At 33.9% G+C, this 16,649-nt stretch overlaps 1 protein-coding gene across 1 annotated transcript in view; it reads right to left on the bottom strand.

Annotated features, from left to right (window-relative positions):
- The window catches only part of LOTGIDRAFT_162916 (hypothetical protein), a gene marked incomplete at both ends in the record, with an annotated part of 22,146 nt that extends 6,782 nt beyond the window's left edge, over positions 1 to 15,364 (bottom strand). Inside the window, 9 exons of the mRNA XM_009058933.1 lie at positions 3,069 to 3,251; positions 4,719 to 4,901; positions 5,788 to 5,907; positions 6,322 to 6,450; positions 7,188 to 7,283; positions 8,496 to 8,591; positions 10,961 to 11,242; positions 13,940 to 14,049; positions 15,327 to 15,364. Of these exons, the coding sequence (XP_009057181.1) occupies positions 3,069 to 3,251; positions 4,719 to 4,901; positions 5,788 to 5,907; positions 6,322 to 6,450; positions 7,188 to 7,283; positions 8,496 to 8,591; positions 10,961 to 11,242; positions 13,940 to 14,049; positions 15,327 to 15,364 (1,237 nt within the window). The remainder of the gene's footprint in view (positions 1 to 3,068; positions 3,252 to 4,718; positions 4,902 to 5,787; positions 5,908 to 6,321; positions 6,451 to 7,187; positions 7,284 to 8,495; positions 8,592 to 10,960; positions 11,243 to 13,939; positions 14,050 to 15,326) is intronic.
- Positions 15,365 to 16,649: the final 1,285 nt, after the last annotated feature.

Here is a 16,649-nt window from a genome sequence, read left to right as displayed (position 1 = left end):
TGACTATACAGATAGCTGATATTGGGCTCTATCAACTGGTAAAGTAGATATTGAGATGACTATACAGATAGCTGATATTGGGCTCTATCAACTGGTAAAGTAAATATTGAGATGACTATACAGATAGCTGATATTGGGCTCTATCAACTGGTAAAGTAGATATTGAGATGACTATACAGATAGCTGATATTGGTCTCTATCAACTGGTAAAGTAAATATTGAGATGACTATACAAATAGCTGATATTGGTCTCTATCAACTGGTAAAGTAGATATTGAGATGACTATACAGATAGCTGATATTGGGCTCTATCAACTGGTAAAGTAAATATTGAGATGTCTATACAAATAGCTGATATTGGGCTCTATCAACTGGTAAAGTAAATATTGAGATGACTATACAGATAGCTGATATTGGGCTCTATCAACTGGTAAAGTAAATATTGAGATGTCTATACAAATAGCTGATATTGGTCTCTATCAACTGGTAAAGTAGATATTGAGATGACTATACAAATAGCTGATATTGGACTCTATCAACTGGTAAAGTAAATATTGAGATGACTATACAAATAGCTGATATTGGGCTCTATCAACAGGTAAAGTAGATATTGAGATGACTATAGAAATAGCTGATATTGGACTCTATCAACTGGTAAAGTAAATATTGAGATGACTATACAAATAGCTGATATTGGGCTCTACTAACTGGCAAAGTAGATATTGAGATGACTATACAAATAGCTGATATTGAACTCTATCAACTGGTAAAGTAAATATTGAGATGACTATACAGATAGATAATATTGGGCTCTATCAACTAGTAAAGTAAATATTGAGATGACTATACAAATAACTGATATTGGGCTCTATCAACTAGTAAAGTAAATATTGAGATGATTATGCAGATAGCTGAAATTAAGCTCTATCAACTGGTAAAGTAAATATTGAGATGACTATACAGATAGCTAATATTGGGCTCTATTAACAGGTAAAGTAGATATTGAGATGACTATACAGATAGTTGTTATTGGTCTCTATCAACTGATAAAGTAAATATTGAGATGACTATACAAATAGCTGATATTGGTCTCTATCAACTGATAAAGTAAATATTGAGATGACTATACAAATAGATGATATTGGTCTCTATCAACTGGTAAAGTAAATATTGAGATGACTATACAGATAGTTGTTATTGGTCTCTATCAACTGGTAAAGTAAATATTGAGATGACTATATAAATAGCTGATATTGGTCTCTATCAACTGGTAAAGTAGATATTGAGATGACTATACAAATAGCTGATATTGGTCTCTATCAACTGGTAAAGTAGATATTGAGATGACTATACAAATAGCTGATATTGGTCTCTATCAACTGGCAAAGTAAATATTGAGATGACTATACAGATAGCCGATATTGGGCTCTATCAACTGGTAAAGTAAATATTGAGACGTCTATACAAATAGCTGATATTGGGCTCTATCAACTGGTAAAGTAAATATTGAGATGACTATACAGATAGCTAATATTGGGCTCTATCAACTGGTAAAGTAAATATTGAGATGAATCTACAGATAGCTAATATTGGGCTCTATCAACTGGTAAAGTAAATATTGAGATGACTATACAAATAGCTGATATTGGGCTCTTTCAACTGGTAAAGTAAATATTGAGATGACTATACAGATAGCTGATATTGGGCTCTATCAACTGGTAAAGTAAATATTGAGATGCCTATACATATAGCGGATATTGGGCTCTATCAACTGGTAAAGTAAATATTGAGATGACTATACAAATAGCTGATATTGGGCTCTATCAACTGGTAAAGTAAATATTGAGATGACTATACAGATAGCTGATATTGGGCTCTATCAACTGGTAAAGTAAATATTGAGATGACTATACAGATAGCTAATATTGGGCTCTATCAACTGGTAAAGTAAATATTGAGATGACTATACAAATAGCTGATATTGGGCTCTTTCAACTGGTAAAGTAAATATTGAGATGACTATACAGATAGCTGATATTGGTCTCTATCAACTGGTAAAGTAAATATTGAGATGACTATACAAATAGCTGATATTGGGTTCTATCAACTGGTAAAGTAAATATTGAGATGACTATACAAATAGATGATATTGGGCTCTATTAACTGGTAAAGTAGATATTGAGATGACTATACAAATAGCTGATATTGGTCTCTATCAACTGGTAAAGTAAATATTAAGATGACTATACAAATAGCTGATATTGGTTTCTATCAACTGGTAAATATTGAGATGACTATACCAATAGCTGATATTTGGTTCTATCAACTGGTAAAGTAAATATTGAGATGACTATACAAATAGATGATATTGGGCTCTATCAACTGGTAAAGTAAATATTGAGATGACTATACAAATAGCTGATATTGGGCTATATCAGCTGGTAAAGTAAATATTGAGATGACTATACACATAGCGGTTATTGAGCTCTATCAACTGGTAAAGTAAATATTGAGATGACTATACAAATAGATGATATTGGGCTCTATCAACTGGTAAAGTAGATATTGAGATGACTATACAAATAGCTGATATTGGGCTCTATCAATTGGTAAAGTAAATATTGAGATGACTATACACATAGCGGATATTCAGCTGTATCAACTGGTAAAGTAAATATTGAGATGACTATACAAATAGATGATATTGGGCTCTATCAACTGGTAAAGTAAATATTGAGATGACTATACAAATAGCTGATATTGGGCTCTATTAACTGGTAAAGTAGATATTGAGCAGACTATACCAATAATTTAAATTCAACTTTATTGGTAAATAGTACCACATCAATACAAATAGTTGAAATTGAGCTCTTTGTCTATCTATAGAATAGCTGATACAACTTAATCAACTCATGTTCACAAACTGGTTGAATTGTGCCTGGTGGGCATATACAGGTGGGAGTATCAGCCACGTTTATTGCCAGAATACATGTGTCACCATTTAAATATGGGATTTCACCTTCAATATTGTTACCCACTAGCAAGAATGAGATTGACTATATACCTACCTTGACAAACTAGTATATTAGCAACATCCCACTGGCCTGTCGCAAGACATTTAATACTGATATCACCACTTGCTACTTCATGTCCTTCATTACAAGTATAGTCTGCTTTGTTTGGGTATGTTGTACCACTTGCTGCAGTTCCTGTAGAAAAATTACCCGGTGGAACAGCTCCACAATTTGTCGCTGAAATAGAAGTAGAATATAATAATATGCCTGGACTTTTATATACCTGAAGTTCAATTGAGAAGAACGAACAATATATCAAATCGAGCAAGAACATAGATCGGATTTGCTATCAAGGCGAGGCAATATTGAGATGACTATACAAATAGTTGATATTGAGCTCTATCAACTGGTAAAGTAAATATTGAGATGACTATACAAATAGCTGATATTGGTCTCTATCACCTGGTAAAGTAAATATTGAGATGACTATACAAATAGCTGATATTGGGCTCTATCAACTGGTAAAGTAAATATTGAGATGACTATACAAATAGCTGATATTGTGCTCTATCACCTGGTAAAGTAAATATTGAGATGACTATACAAATAGCTGATATTGGGCTCTATCAACTGGTAAAGTAGATATTAAGATGACTATACAGATAGATGATATTGGTCTCTATCAACTGGTAAAGTAAATATTGAGATGACTATACATATAGCTGATATTAGTCTCTATCAACTGGTAAAGTAAATATTGAGATGACTATACAGATAGCTGATATTGGTCTCTATCAACTGGTAAAGTAAATATTGAGATGAGTATAAAATATAGCTGATATTGGTCTCTATCACCTGGTAAAGTAAATATTGAGATGACTATACATATAGCTGATATTGGTCTCTATCACCTGGTAAAGTAGATATTGAGATGACTATACAAATAGCTGATATTGGTCTCTATCACCTGGTAAAGTAAATATTGAGATGACTATACAAATAGCTGATATTGGGCTCTATCACCTGGTAAAGTAAATATTGAGATGACTATACAAATAGCTGATATTGGGCTCTATCACCTGGTAAAGTAAATATTGAGATGACTATACAGATAGCTGATATTGGGCTCTATCAACTGGTAAAGTAAATATTGAGATGACTATACAGATAGCTGATATTGGGCTCTATTAACTGCTAATGTAAATATTGAGATGACTATACAAATAGCTGATATTGGGCTCTATCAACTGGTAAAGTAAATATTGAGATGACTATACAAATAGCTGATATTGGGCTCTATTAACTGGTAAAGTAAATATTGAGATGACTATACAAATAGATGATATTGGGCTCTATCAACTGGTAAAGTAAATATTGAGATGACTATACAAATAGCTGATATTGGGCTCTATCACCTGGTAAAGTAAATATTGAGATGACTATACAGATAGCTGATATTGGGCTCTATCAACTGGTAAAGTAAATATTGAGATGACTATACAGATAGCTGATATTGGGCTCTATTAACTGGTAAAGTAAATATTAAGATGACTATACAAATAGCTGATATTGGTCTCTATCAAGTGGTAAAGTAAATATTGAGATGACTATACAAATAGTTGAAATTGAACTCTATTAGTAAATAGTTCGACATCAATACAAATTGTGACCCACTAGTAAGATTGAGATTGACTAGATACCTACCTTGACAAACTAATATATTAGCAACATCCCACTGGCCTGATGCTAGACATTTAATACTGAAATCACCACCTGCTACTTCATGTCCTTCATTACAAGTGTAGTCTGCTTTGTTTGGGAATGTTGTACCACTTGCTGCAGTTCCTGTAGAAAAATTACCTGGTGGAACAGCTCCACAATCTTTCGCTGAAATAGAAGTAGAATATAATAATAAGCCTGGACTTTTTTATACCTTAGGTTTAATTGAGAAGAACGAACAATACATAAAATCGAGCAAGAGTATCGATAGGAATTGCTATCAAGACAAGGCAATATTAAGATGTCTATACAAATAGCTGATATTGGTCTCTATTAACTGGTAAAGTAAATATTGAGATGACTATACAAATAGCCGATATTCTGCTCTATCAACTGGTAAAGTAAATATTAAGATGACTATACAAATAGCTAATATTGGTCTCTATCAACTGGTAAAGTAAATATTAAGATGTCTATACAAATAGCTGATTTTGGTCTCTATCAACTGGTAAAGTAAATATTGAGATGACTATACAAATAGCTGATATTGGACTCTATCAACTGGTAAAGTAAATATTGAGATGACTATACAAATAGATGATATTGGCTCTATCAACTGGTAAAGTAAATATTGAGATGACTATACAAATAGCTGATATTGGCTCTATCAACTGTAAAGTAAATATTGAGATGACTATACAAATAGCTGATATTGGACTCTATCAACTGGTAAAGTAAATATTAAGATGGCTATACATATAGCTGATATTGGACTCTATCAACTGGTAAAGTAAATATTGAGATGACTATACAAATAGATGATATTGTACCATATCAATACAAATAGATGTAATAGAGATTTTCTATCTATAAAAAAGCTGATACAACTGAATCAACTTCCGTTCACAAACTGCTTGAATTGTGTCAGGCGAGCATGTAGAGGTGGGAGTATCAGCGATGTTTATTGCCGGAACACATGTGCCACCATTTAAACATGGGTTTTCACTTTCAATATTGTGACCACTAGCTAGAATGAGATTAACTAGATACTTACCTTGACAAACTAGAATATTAGCAACATCCCACTGGCCTGATACTAGACATTTAATACTGAAATCGCCACTGGCTACTTCATGTCCTTCATTACAAGTGTATTCTGCTCCACAATCTTTCACTGAAATAGAAGTAGAATATATTAACAAGCCTGGGCTTTTATATACCTGAAGTTTAATTGAGAAGACTAAACAATACATAAAATCGAGCAAAGAGTATCGATGAGAATTGCAATCAAGGCGAGGCAATATTGAGATGACTATACAAATAGCTGATATTGGGCTCTATTAAGTGGTAAAGTAAATATTGAGATGACTATACAAATAGCTGGTATTGGGCTCTATCAACTGGTAAAGTAAATATTAAGATGACTATACAAATAGCTGATATTGGGCTCTATCAACTGGTAAAGTAAATATTAAGATGACTATACAAATAGTTTCAATTGAACTCTATCAGTAAATAGTACGACAAATAGTTGTAATAGAGCTCTTTTTCTATGTTTAAAATCGCTGATACAACTGAATCAACTCACATTCACAAACTGGTTGAATTGTGCCAGGTGGACATGTACAGCTGGGAGTATCAGCAATGTTAACTGCCGAAACACAAGTGCCACCATTTAAACATGGGCTTTCACCTTCAATATCACAGACCCCTAGACCTGTCAAAACAAAAGAATGCCATTGAAATAATATTGACAATCAAACTAACAATGGAGGTTTACGTTCATTTCTTCCTGTTAAGTATTTAAAAGAAAGGAGTATTGACATTTCCCACGAATTTCAACTCCTGGAATTTTAAAAATATTATAAAAATTATTTTTGCAGTATATTAGAATTGATGCATCATAAGATTTGAAATATTGAAATATGCTTCAAAGTATCTTGGATCGAGGTTTTTTTTTTCTTAAAATCGATTTTCAGGATCAGGGGATGATCGGATTAAATTGCTGAAAATACCATAGGATGCAGAATTTTGTTTCAGCCTTTTTGTGAGCTGACGAGACCTTTGTGTTTCTCTCGTTTTCATTACTACTTTGTTCTGTAGTGCATTGGTTTTACCCGAAACCGCAAATTTTAAATTACGGAATTTTGTTGGCGAAACATTATTAGCAGCTAATGAATTTTTAACATTAGGAAGTATATCAATCATAAGTGAGTAAGTATTCCATAATTCCAGTCGACCCAGCTGTAAATAGGTACGGATAATCCGAAATTAATGCCAAGAGGTATTGTCACGGATCAACTGGTAGAACGGATTCTTAACTGTGAATCCAAGTTGTTATCCTTGTAAAATATAGTCATTTCTCTCTTCCTTTCTTACAGTTCTTTTTCTTTTGGGGTGGGTCTTGTTGTTTGAGGGGCAGTGCAATTAAGATTTATTTTATTTTGAACTTACTGCAATCTTCACCAAATGTTCGTAATGGACAGTTACATTTTAATTTACCATTTTCTACCACCAAGTTTCCACCATTTTGACAATCCGGTATAGGCTCTAATAATGATAATAATAGAGATAATTTGTAATGATGATGGTAAACAAAATACACGGGACGCCGTAACTGTTTGTGGGATCTTACTAAACTGTCTATGGAATCTTACTAAACTGTCTATGGAATCTTACTAAACTGTCTATGGGATCTAACTAAACTGTCTATGGGATCTTACTAAACTGTCTATGGAATCTTACTAAACTGTCTATGGGATCTTAGTAAACTGTCTATGGGATCTTACTAAACTGTCTATGGGATCTTAGTAAACTGTCTATGGTGTCTTACTAAAATGTCTATGGAATTTTCGTAAACTGTCTATGGAATCTTAGTAAACTGTCTATGGTGTCTAACTAAACTGTCTATGGGGTCTTACTAAACTGTCTATGGGGTCTTACTAAACTGTCTATGGGGTCTTATTAAACTGTTTATGATGTCTTACTAAACTGTCTATGGGTCTTAATTAACTGTCTATGGAATCTTAGTAAACTGTCTATGGTGTCTAACTAAACTGTCTATGGGATCTTACTAAACTGTCTATGGGGTCTTACTAAACTGTCTATGGGGTCTTACTAAACTGTTTATGATGTCTTACTAAACTGTCTATGGGGTCTTAATTAACTGTCTATGGAATCTTAGCAAACTGTCTATGGGATCTTAGCAAACTGTCTATGGGATCTTAGTAAACTGTCTATGGAATCTTACTAAACTCTCTATGGGATCTTACTAAACTGTCTATGGAATCTTACTAAACTATCTATGGGATCTTACTAAACTCTCTATGGGATCTTACTAAACTGTCTATTGGATCTTACTAAACTGTCTATTGGATCTTACTAAACTGTTTATGGGATCTTACTAAACTGTCTATGGGGTCTTACTAAACTGTCTATGGAATCTTACTAAACTGTCTATGGTGTCTTACTAAAATGTTTATGGGGTCTTACTAAACGGTCTATGGGATCTTACTAAACTGTCTAGTGTCTAACTAAACTGTTTATGATGTCTAACTAAACTGTCTATGGGGTCTTAATTAACTGTCTATGGGGTCTTACTAAACTGTTGATGGGATCATTCACACAATGAAGAAAAACCGCAGACAACGTGGGACAGCGTTCCCTATAGACTCTTTTATATGGCTCATGAGCTACTTCGCCAAAACAATGCGCTAAAAAGAAATCTGGAATAGATATTCCCTGTACAATAAAGATCCATACCTGAACAGAACTGTCCATGAAACCCAGTATTACATTGACATTTTCCATCAACACATTTCCCCTTATAATTACAGTCTATCATGGCACAGGGATCAGCTGAAAATGACAAAGTATCATTAATGTATGTTAGGCATCGGTTACATACGCAGGGTTACGCATCGGGCTTATTATATGATCTAGAAACTGGATATAGTTAAAATACTTCACAAAACTAAACAAACATAAAATGTTAAATCTATTTCAAAGCATTTAGTTCTTTATGCCTTTTGTGTAAAAAATCTTAAAACGTTGCTAAATTATAATAAAATGGATGTAAAGGATTGAAATAATAAACGAAAGTACAATATTGTTCTATAAACTGACGGCTATTTTTAGATACAGGACAATTAATAACAATAATCCAGAGTTGCGGTTAGAAGGGTTCATTTACAATAGATTAACAACTTTAGAACCTGAATTCCATGCCGGATTGCAGCTTAGAAGAGTTATTGTCGGGCTATTGAGGATTTCCTTCTATAGATATAGTAAAATTTAAATTTCAAATATATCGGTTTAGAGATGATACCGGTTTAGAGATGATAACGGTTTAGAGAGGATAACGGTTTAGAGAGGATATTGGTTTAGAGAGGATATCGGTTTAGAGAGGATAACGCTTTAGAGAGGGTAACGGTTTAGAGAGGATAACGGTTTAGAGATGATAACGGTTAAGAGAGGATATTGGTTTAGAGAGGATAACGGTTTAGAGAGGATAACGGTTTAGAGAGAATGTCGGTTTAGAGACGATAACGGTTTGGAAAGGATAACGGTTTGGAAAGGATAACGGTTTAGAAAGGATAACGGTTTGGAAAGGATATCGGTTTAGAGAGGATACCGGTTCAGAGAGGATAACGGTTTTAGAGAGAGTAAAGGTTTAGAGAGGATAACGGTTTATAGAGGATACCGGGTTTAGAGAGAATAACGGTTTTAGAGATGATAACGGTTTAGAGAGAATGTCGGTTTAGAGAGGATTACAGAGGATAACGGTTTGGAAAGGATAACGGTTTAGAAAGGATATCGGTTTAGAGAGGATAACGGTTTAGAGAAGATAACGGTTTAGAGAGGATAACGGTTTAGAGAGGATACCGGTTTAGAGAGGATACCGGTTTAGAGAAGATAACGGTTCATTGAGGATAACGGTTTAAAGATAATGTCGGTTTAGTGAAGATAACGGTTTAGAGAGAATGTCGGTTTAGAGAAGATAACGGTTTAGATAGGATAACGGTTCAGAGAGGATATCGGTTTAGATAGGATAACGATTAAGAAAGGTTACCGGTTTAGAGAGAATAACGGTTTAGATAGGATAACGGTTTAGATAGTATATCGGTTAGGGAGGATAACGGTTTAGAGAGGATATCCGTTTAGAGCGGATAACAGTTTAGAGATGATAACGGTTTAGAAAGGTTAACGGTTAAGAGAGAATAACGGTTTAAATAGGATGACGGTTTAGAGATGATAACGGTTTAGATAGAATGTCGGTTTAGAGAGGATATCGGTTTAGAGAGGATAACGGTTTAGAGAGGATAACAGTTTAGAGAGGATGTCGGTTTAGAGAGGATATCGGTTTAGAAAGGCTAACGGTTTAGAGAGGATAACGGTTTAGAGATGATAACGGTTAAGAGAGGATATTGGTTTAGAGAGGATAACGGTTTAGATAGAGTAAAGGTTTAGAGAGGAAAACGGTTTAGAGAGGATATTGGTTTAGAGAGGATAACGGTTTATAGAGGATAACGGTTTAGAGAGAATGTCGGTTTAGAGAGGATAACGGTTTAGAGATGATAACGGTTTAGAGAGGATAACGGTTTAGAGAAGATGTCGGTTTAGAGAAGATGTCGGTTTAGAGAGAATTTCGGTTAAGAGAATATAACGGTTAAGAGAGGATAACGGTTTAGAAAGAATAACGGTTTAGAGAGGATAACGGTTTAGAGATGATAACGATTTAGAGAGGATCACGATTTAGAGATGATAACGGTTTAGAAAGGATAACGGTTTAGAGAGGATAACAGCTTAGAGAGGATAACGGTTTAGAGAATATAACGGTTTAGAGAGGATAACGGTTTAGAGAGGATAACGGTTTAGAGAGGATAACGGTTTAAAGAGGATAACGGTTTAGAGAGGACATCGGTTTAAAGAGGATAACGGTTTAGAGAGGATAACGGTTTAGAGAGGATAACGGTTTGGAGAGGATAACGGTTCAGAGAGGACAACGGTTTAGAGATGATAACGGTTTAGAGAGGATGATGGTTTAGAGCTGTTTCACTATATTAATAAGGCATGACATAACTAAGTCTATGATAGCTTTATCGTTTTGCCCCCCCCCCCCCCCCCCCTTCACACACACACACACACGCTGAAAACACAAGGTTTAACAGAGCCAATATTTCTATTGATTTGACTAATATTTCCAACTATGATAAAGATAGACTTACGTTTTGGGCAGCTGAATTGTATAACGATATATTTCACTATGGACCATTTCAAACATTTAATGATAGTTATCTCACGAAGAATGTCTCTATCTGCTTCTTGATATCGATAGTATCTACGTTCCTCTTCATATTGATTGTCTCTATCTGCCCCTTGATATCGATAGTAACTACGACCCCCTTGATATCGATAGTATCTACGATAGTATCCCTCTCCAACATCAATCAAAACAAGTACAACCAACACAGCAACAAGAAAATGTAAACGCATTGTGAATAAAATACCTGCAAAAGAGACTTAGTGTGAAATTATATTCAATCGTCAATTGTCAATTTGCCAACAATGGAGTATACGTGTCTCTTGAGCAGAGTTTCTCAAGTATGAGATGCCACTTTCATTAATTGGAATTGTTTAAGCTAAATATCTATTTCTACTATCATCGTAGAGGTTTTTGTTTAACAACCAAGTTTAAACTTGTCATCACAATAATATATCGAGTTTCCACCAGATGATTGTATAATTTTACATTACTCTAGTTGTTTGTTTTACCCCCCTATCTTATATGTAGGCTAGTATTAAGCAGTAATGACATGTTAGGTATCAGGTAGGGTATGCTTACTCTTATCATCACTTGAAGCCACTTTTCATAATTAAATGCTTCCTCGTGGATGCTTGTGTTTAGAAGATTTTTTCTTATCATATAACAATTATTGTGACCAGTTCTCTCCCTTTAGCTTAATAACTATGCAAATTAAGTAGACCATGCAATCACATAAAGCACTATAGGTTATGAACATATGCCTAATGAATAAACTCCCTTACAGGAAACAAAGCAAAAAAAAAAAAAAAAATCCGGACAGCCATATTCCAATTTTAAACTCATTCAATGATATAAACCCTCAAACCCTGAATACACTAGTTTTAATTTTAGAGAGATATCCTTTCTGAATATTCTTAGCAAAATAATCACATCAATATTAAATAAACGTTTAACGGAGTGGTCAGATCATAGTACTATTTTAGTAGAGGAACAGGTTGGTTTGAGGAAAAAATATTCAACTATAGATAATATTTTTATTTTGAATAGTATCATTGAAAATTATTTGTCCAAGAGTAAAAATGGGGTTTTATACTTAAACTGTGCTTTAGACTTTTAGAATTGCCTCAAATTATTTTATCTGTTGATAAGAATAATATTAAAGGGCCAATGTTTAATATCTTGCATGGTATATATAAGTCTGTATGTTCTAAGGTTAAAGTAGGTAGTATGGTTTCATATTCATTTCCATGTAGTTCAGGGGTAAGACAAGGTTTTATACTTCGCCCATGGCTATTTGGATTTTACATACATGAATGATGAAAGCAGTAGATCTGGGATATTAATTGACCCATCTATTGAAGATATGTTCATGCTACTTTTTCCAGAGCATCTGACTGGTGATTCAATTGGGTGTCTTCAGCAGAGACTAAACATATTATGATAATTGGAATATGAATGTCAAATTAGAAAAAAAGCCAAATATTGGTTTTCGAAAAACGGTGGTACACTTTCAAAGAAGGAAAAATGGTTCTAGAAAGGGAACTAATTTCAGTCTGTAAACCATTACAAATATTTGGGTGTCGTTCAGTGGTTCCGTTCTAGATAGCATGGGTCGAGAAAATTGGTGTACTAAAGTTAAAAAAAAACACATATTGTGTTATACGGCCTTTGCATTTGCATTTGCATTTGGATTGCACAGGGCATGGTTGGTGATATAAATAGATTTATGAGTCTGTTAAGAATTAAATGCGAATGTTGTTATTTTATTCAGTGATCCATCTTCATTTCGCACTAGAAGATTTGAGAAGTTCTACTCAGGAATTGTTAATTGAAAAGGGGCGTTGACAAGGAATAAAGCGAAACCGTCGTATTTGTCCTTTATTTTACTCCAAGTTCTGTTCTGTTCTTACAGATGTTAGTGTCAATTGTCAACCTTAATTTTATAAGAAGAATCCTTTCAAGTTAGGTTCCCTTATTTTCATTTATTTATAATTCCATTATTGGACGGATAGTGCATATATAAATCGAAAGTAGAGGTATAATAAAATGTTGTTTAATTTTACTTTATTATTAGTCTCTGATATAATCTTAGTAAGATATATAGAAGCAGGAAGGTAAACAAATACAGGTAACATTATCAAGTAAAATGATTAACAACCAAACAACACAGGATATAAAGGCCTTTATGGCCTCTATTGATTTACCTATATATATCCTGTATTGTTTAATTGTTAATCATTTTACTTGATATCGTTACCTGTTTTTGTTTCGAAACGTAGTAAGTAATAAACCTAGAAGTAGTATATCTATATAACTTGTGTTTTTAATGTTACCTGTATTTGTTTCGAAACGTAGTAAGTAATAAACCTAGAAGTAGAATATCCATATACCTTGTGTTCTTAATGTTACCTGTATGTGTTTCTAAACGTAGTAAGTAATAAACCTAGAAGTAGAATATCCATATACCTTGTGTTTTTAATGTTACCTGTATTTGTTTCGAAACGTAGTAAGTAATAAACCTAGAAGTAGAATATCCATATACCTTGTGTTTTTAATGTTACCTGTATTTGTTTCGAAACGTAGTAAGTAATAAACCTAGAAGTAGAATATCCATATACCTTGTGTTTTTAATGTTACCTGTATTTGTTTCGAAACGTAGTAAGTAATAAACCTAGAAGTAGTATATCTATATATCTTGTGTTTTTAATGTTACCTGTATGTGTTTCTAAACGTAGAAAGTAATAAACCTAGAAGTAGAATATCCATATACCTTGTGTTCTTAATGTTACCTGTATGTGTTTCGAAACGTAGTAAGTAATAAACCTAGAAGTAGAATATCCATATACCTTGTGTTCTTAATGTTACCTGTATGTGTTTCGAAACGTAGTAAGTAATAAACATAGAAGTAGAATATCCATATACCTTGTGTTTTTAATGTTACCTGTATTTGTTTCGAAACGTAGTAAGTAATAAACATAGAAGTAGAATATCCATATACCTTGTGTTTTTAATGTTACCTGTATTTGTTTCGAAACGTAGTAAGTAATAAACCTAGAAGTAGAATATCCATATACCTTGTGTTTTTAATGTTACCTGTATTTGTTTCGAAACGTAGTAAGTAATAAACCTAGAAGTAGAATATCCATATACCTTGTGTTTTTAATGTTACCTGTATTTGTTTCGAAACGTAGTAAGTAATAAACCTAGAAGTAGAATATCCATATACCTTGTGTTTTTAATGTTACCTGTATTTGTTTCGAAACGTAGTAAGTAATAAACCTAGAAGTAGAATATCCATATACCTTGTGTTCTTAATTAGTCTCTGATATTCAAATTCGCAAATCTCTTTTCTTTGTCTTCATAAAACCGATCTTAAGATGGAATCAACTCTTGATCGTAGTTAATGTCAGTGTTGATTCTAACATGAGTCAGGTAGTACTATTTTAAGACCAGATATAAACACAGACCAATTATTACTGAACGTATCACAATATAACCGTGTTGTAAATTACTACTCAAAGACAGAATAGTGGAACCCTCATACGTCGGTATGTCAGTACAAATAACTTAACAGTTGGAGTCATAACATTATAGAGGTGCTCTAATGGATGGGGAAAATACCAATAAGTATAGGTCAATTACTGTGTAGAGCACAACATGTAAGGAATCATATAACTGTGTATAACTATCATTATATTGGTATTTGAAATTATTAGTATAAAATACGTTGTTGAAATAAGTTAATGAAATAATTATACTATATTATCATTTGGTTTCATAAAGTAAAATTCTGTAAAATGTTATAGTGATTTACAGAATTCCGCAATTTTTACGCGATTTCTTTGGCAACATAACTGCCAGATTTTTCTCTGTAAAAATTACGGAAAATGTGTTGCAGTGTACATAATGTAGTTTTGTTGACCGATTCTGAATTAAAAAAAAAAACAATGCGTACAATGGAATAGAGAGATGAGGAAAGGTGGCCAGGCCCTGCTAGGTAGTAGCTAGACGAGAGGTGCACCCTCGACCCCCCTCCCCCTTCCTTTAAAGATTTTAACATTGTTTATGAACATCTGGAGATATATATATATATAATGCTTGAGGTTTATGAAAAGAACAACTATTAATAATGTATCTTAGATCGCCACACTGTATCTGTGGAGCCGCAGTGACTCGGTGAGTTAGTCGTTTGCTCTCTAATCTGGAGGTTCATTGTTCGATCCATGTATATACGGGGCATATAATATCATCTATATACAGCATGAAACAACTTTCTCTTGAAAGTCCACCCCAATAACCAATCAATTATTACAAAGTTTTCTACTTACGGTTTAGTTTGTGTTAGTTTCTGATATGTTGTCTCCATTTTCACAGGGTTTATATTGCTAATGGTGAAAAAGAAATTGCTCGAAAAATTGTTATTGCGAGAGTTGGACAACCCATTTGAAATATTTTTGTTTACCAGCTGTATAGCAAGTCGATGTCACCTGTAGGTTGTCTTGGATTCTCTATCATTGGGGGCGACACGTGGGTGAGTAATCTGTGGCACCTGTAAATTAAGTTACAGTTCTCGATCGAACACGTGCGATGTAGAAATAATTTCAAAGGGCTATGGTATTTATAGAAGAATAGATCGAAACATCTGCCACTCTTGCAGCATCTGCTAGTTATTTGAACAGTTGTCACCTGGAGTAACTAGGCTCAGTTTTGTTGGAATTTTCCGAATCTCCGATTGTTCGGGTTTTAAACCTATCTATTTAAACCTTCAAAACCCATATATATTCGAATAGATGGATATTTAAGTTAAGTTAAGCACCATCTTTATCCCCCTAACCCATATCACGTCTGTGGATAACCATCAAACTAATCTCTCAGACTGTCTGTACAGCCACAAGTTCAAGGGTCATAGGATCAACTGATACTAACAAACCAAAAGTAACAGTGATGGCAAACATTAATATTCAGTCATCGTACAGGTAACTTGGTATATGTTCAAATACACGCACCTTCGGAGATTTTGAATATCCCCACCAACAATGACTAGACCCTAGTTCAGCTGACAACAGCATTGACAACTATCATAATAGTTATGATAGGCTGGGATAGAGATAGATAATTCTGATAATTCGTGAGACCGGGTCGTGAGACTCGGACCTGGGTGGTGGTCACTCGATCTTATTCATTATTCCAAACTTGTTCTGATCGTGGTAATTGTTTGATTGGTAGTCGAATAGTAGCCGTTGGTTTGGTTTGGTTTGGTTTGACTATTTGATAACTGTTGAAAACTACAAGACCTGAAAAAAATAGAGAATGTGAAAAAAGAGGGAGGAAGAGATAAATTGGGGAATAGCTTTCAACAAACGATGAAACTTGTTACATTGCTTGGGAATAAATAAAAGTGTTTAGAAACTTTGGTTTGGTAGTTGTGGATTATTCTTCGTATTTCAGCGATAACTTCTGATCTGCAATTAGAAGAGGTGAGAGAGATAGATTAGATGCTGATAAGTGACGTGGATAGGATTCGGGCAGGCTCCGTGTGATTGACAAAGAGACATACTACTGCTTCCCTGATGACAAAAAGTTCTGCTGTGAACACTAAATAGTGGGGGGGGGGGGGGGGGGGGGGGCCCTTCAAAAAAGGCCTTTTGAGG

The sequence above is a fragment of the Lottia gigantea genome, assembly GCF_000327385.1.
Source record: "Lottia gigantea unplaced genomic scaffold LOTGIsca_36, whole genome shotgun sequence".
In the NCBI taxonomy this organism is placed as follows: domain Eukaryota; kingdom Metazoa; phylum Mollusca; class Gastropoda; family Lottiidae; genus Lottia; species Lottia gigantea.
This window is presented reverse-complemented; position numbering and strand designations above follow the sequence as displayed.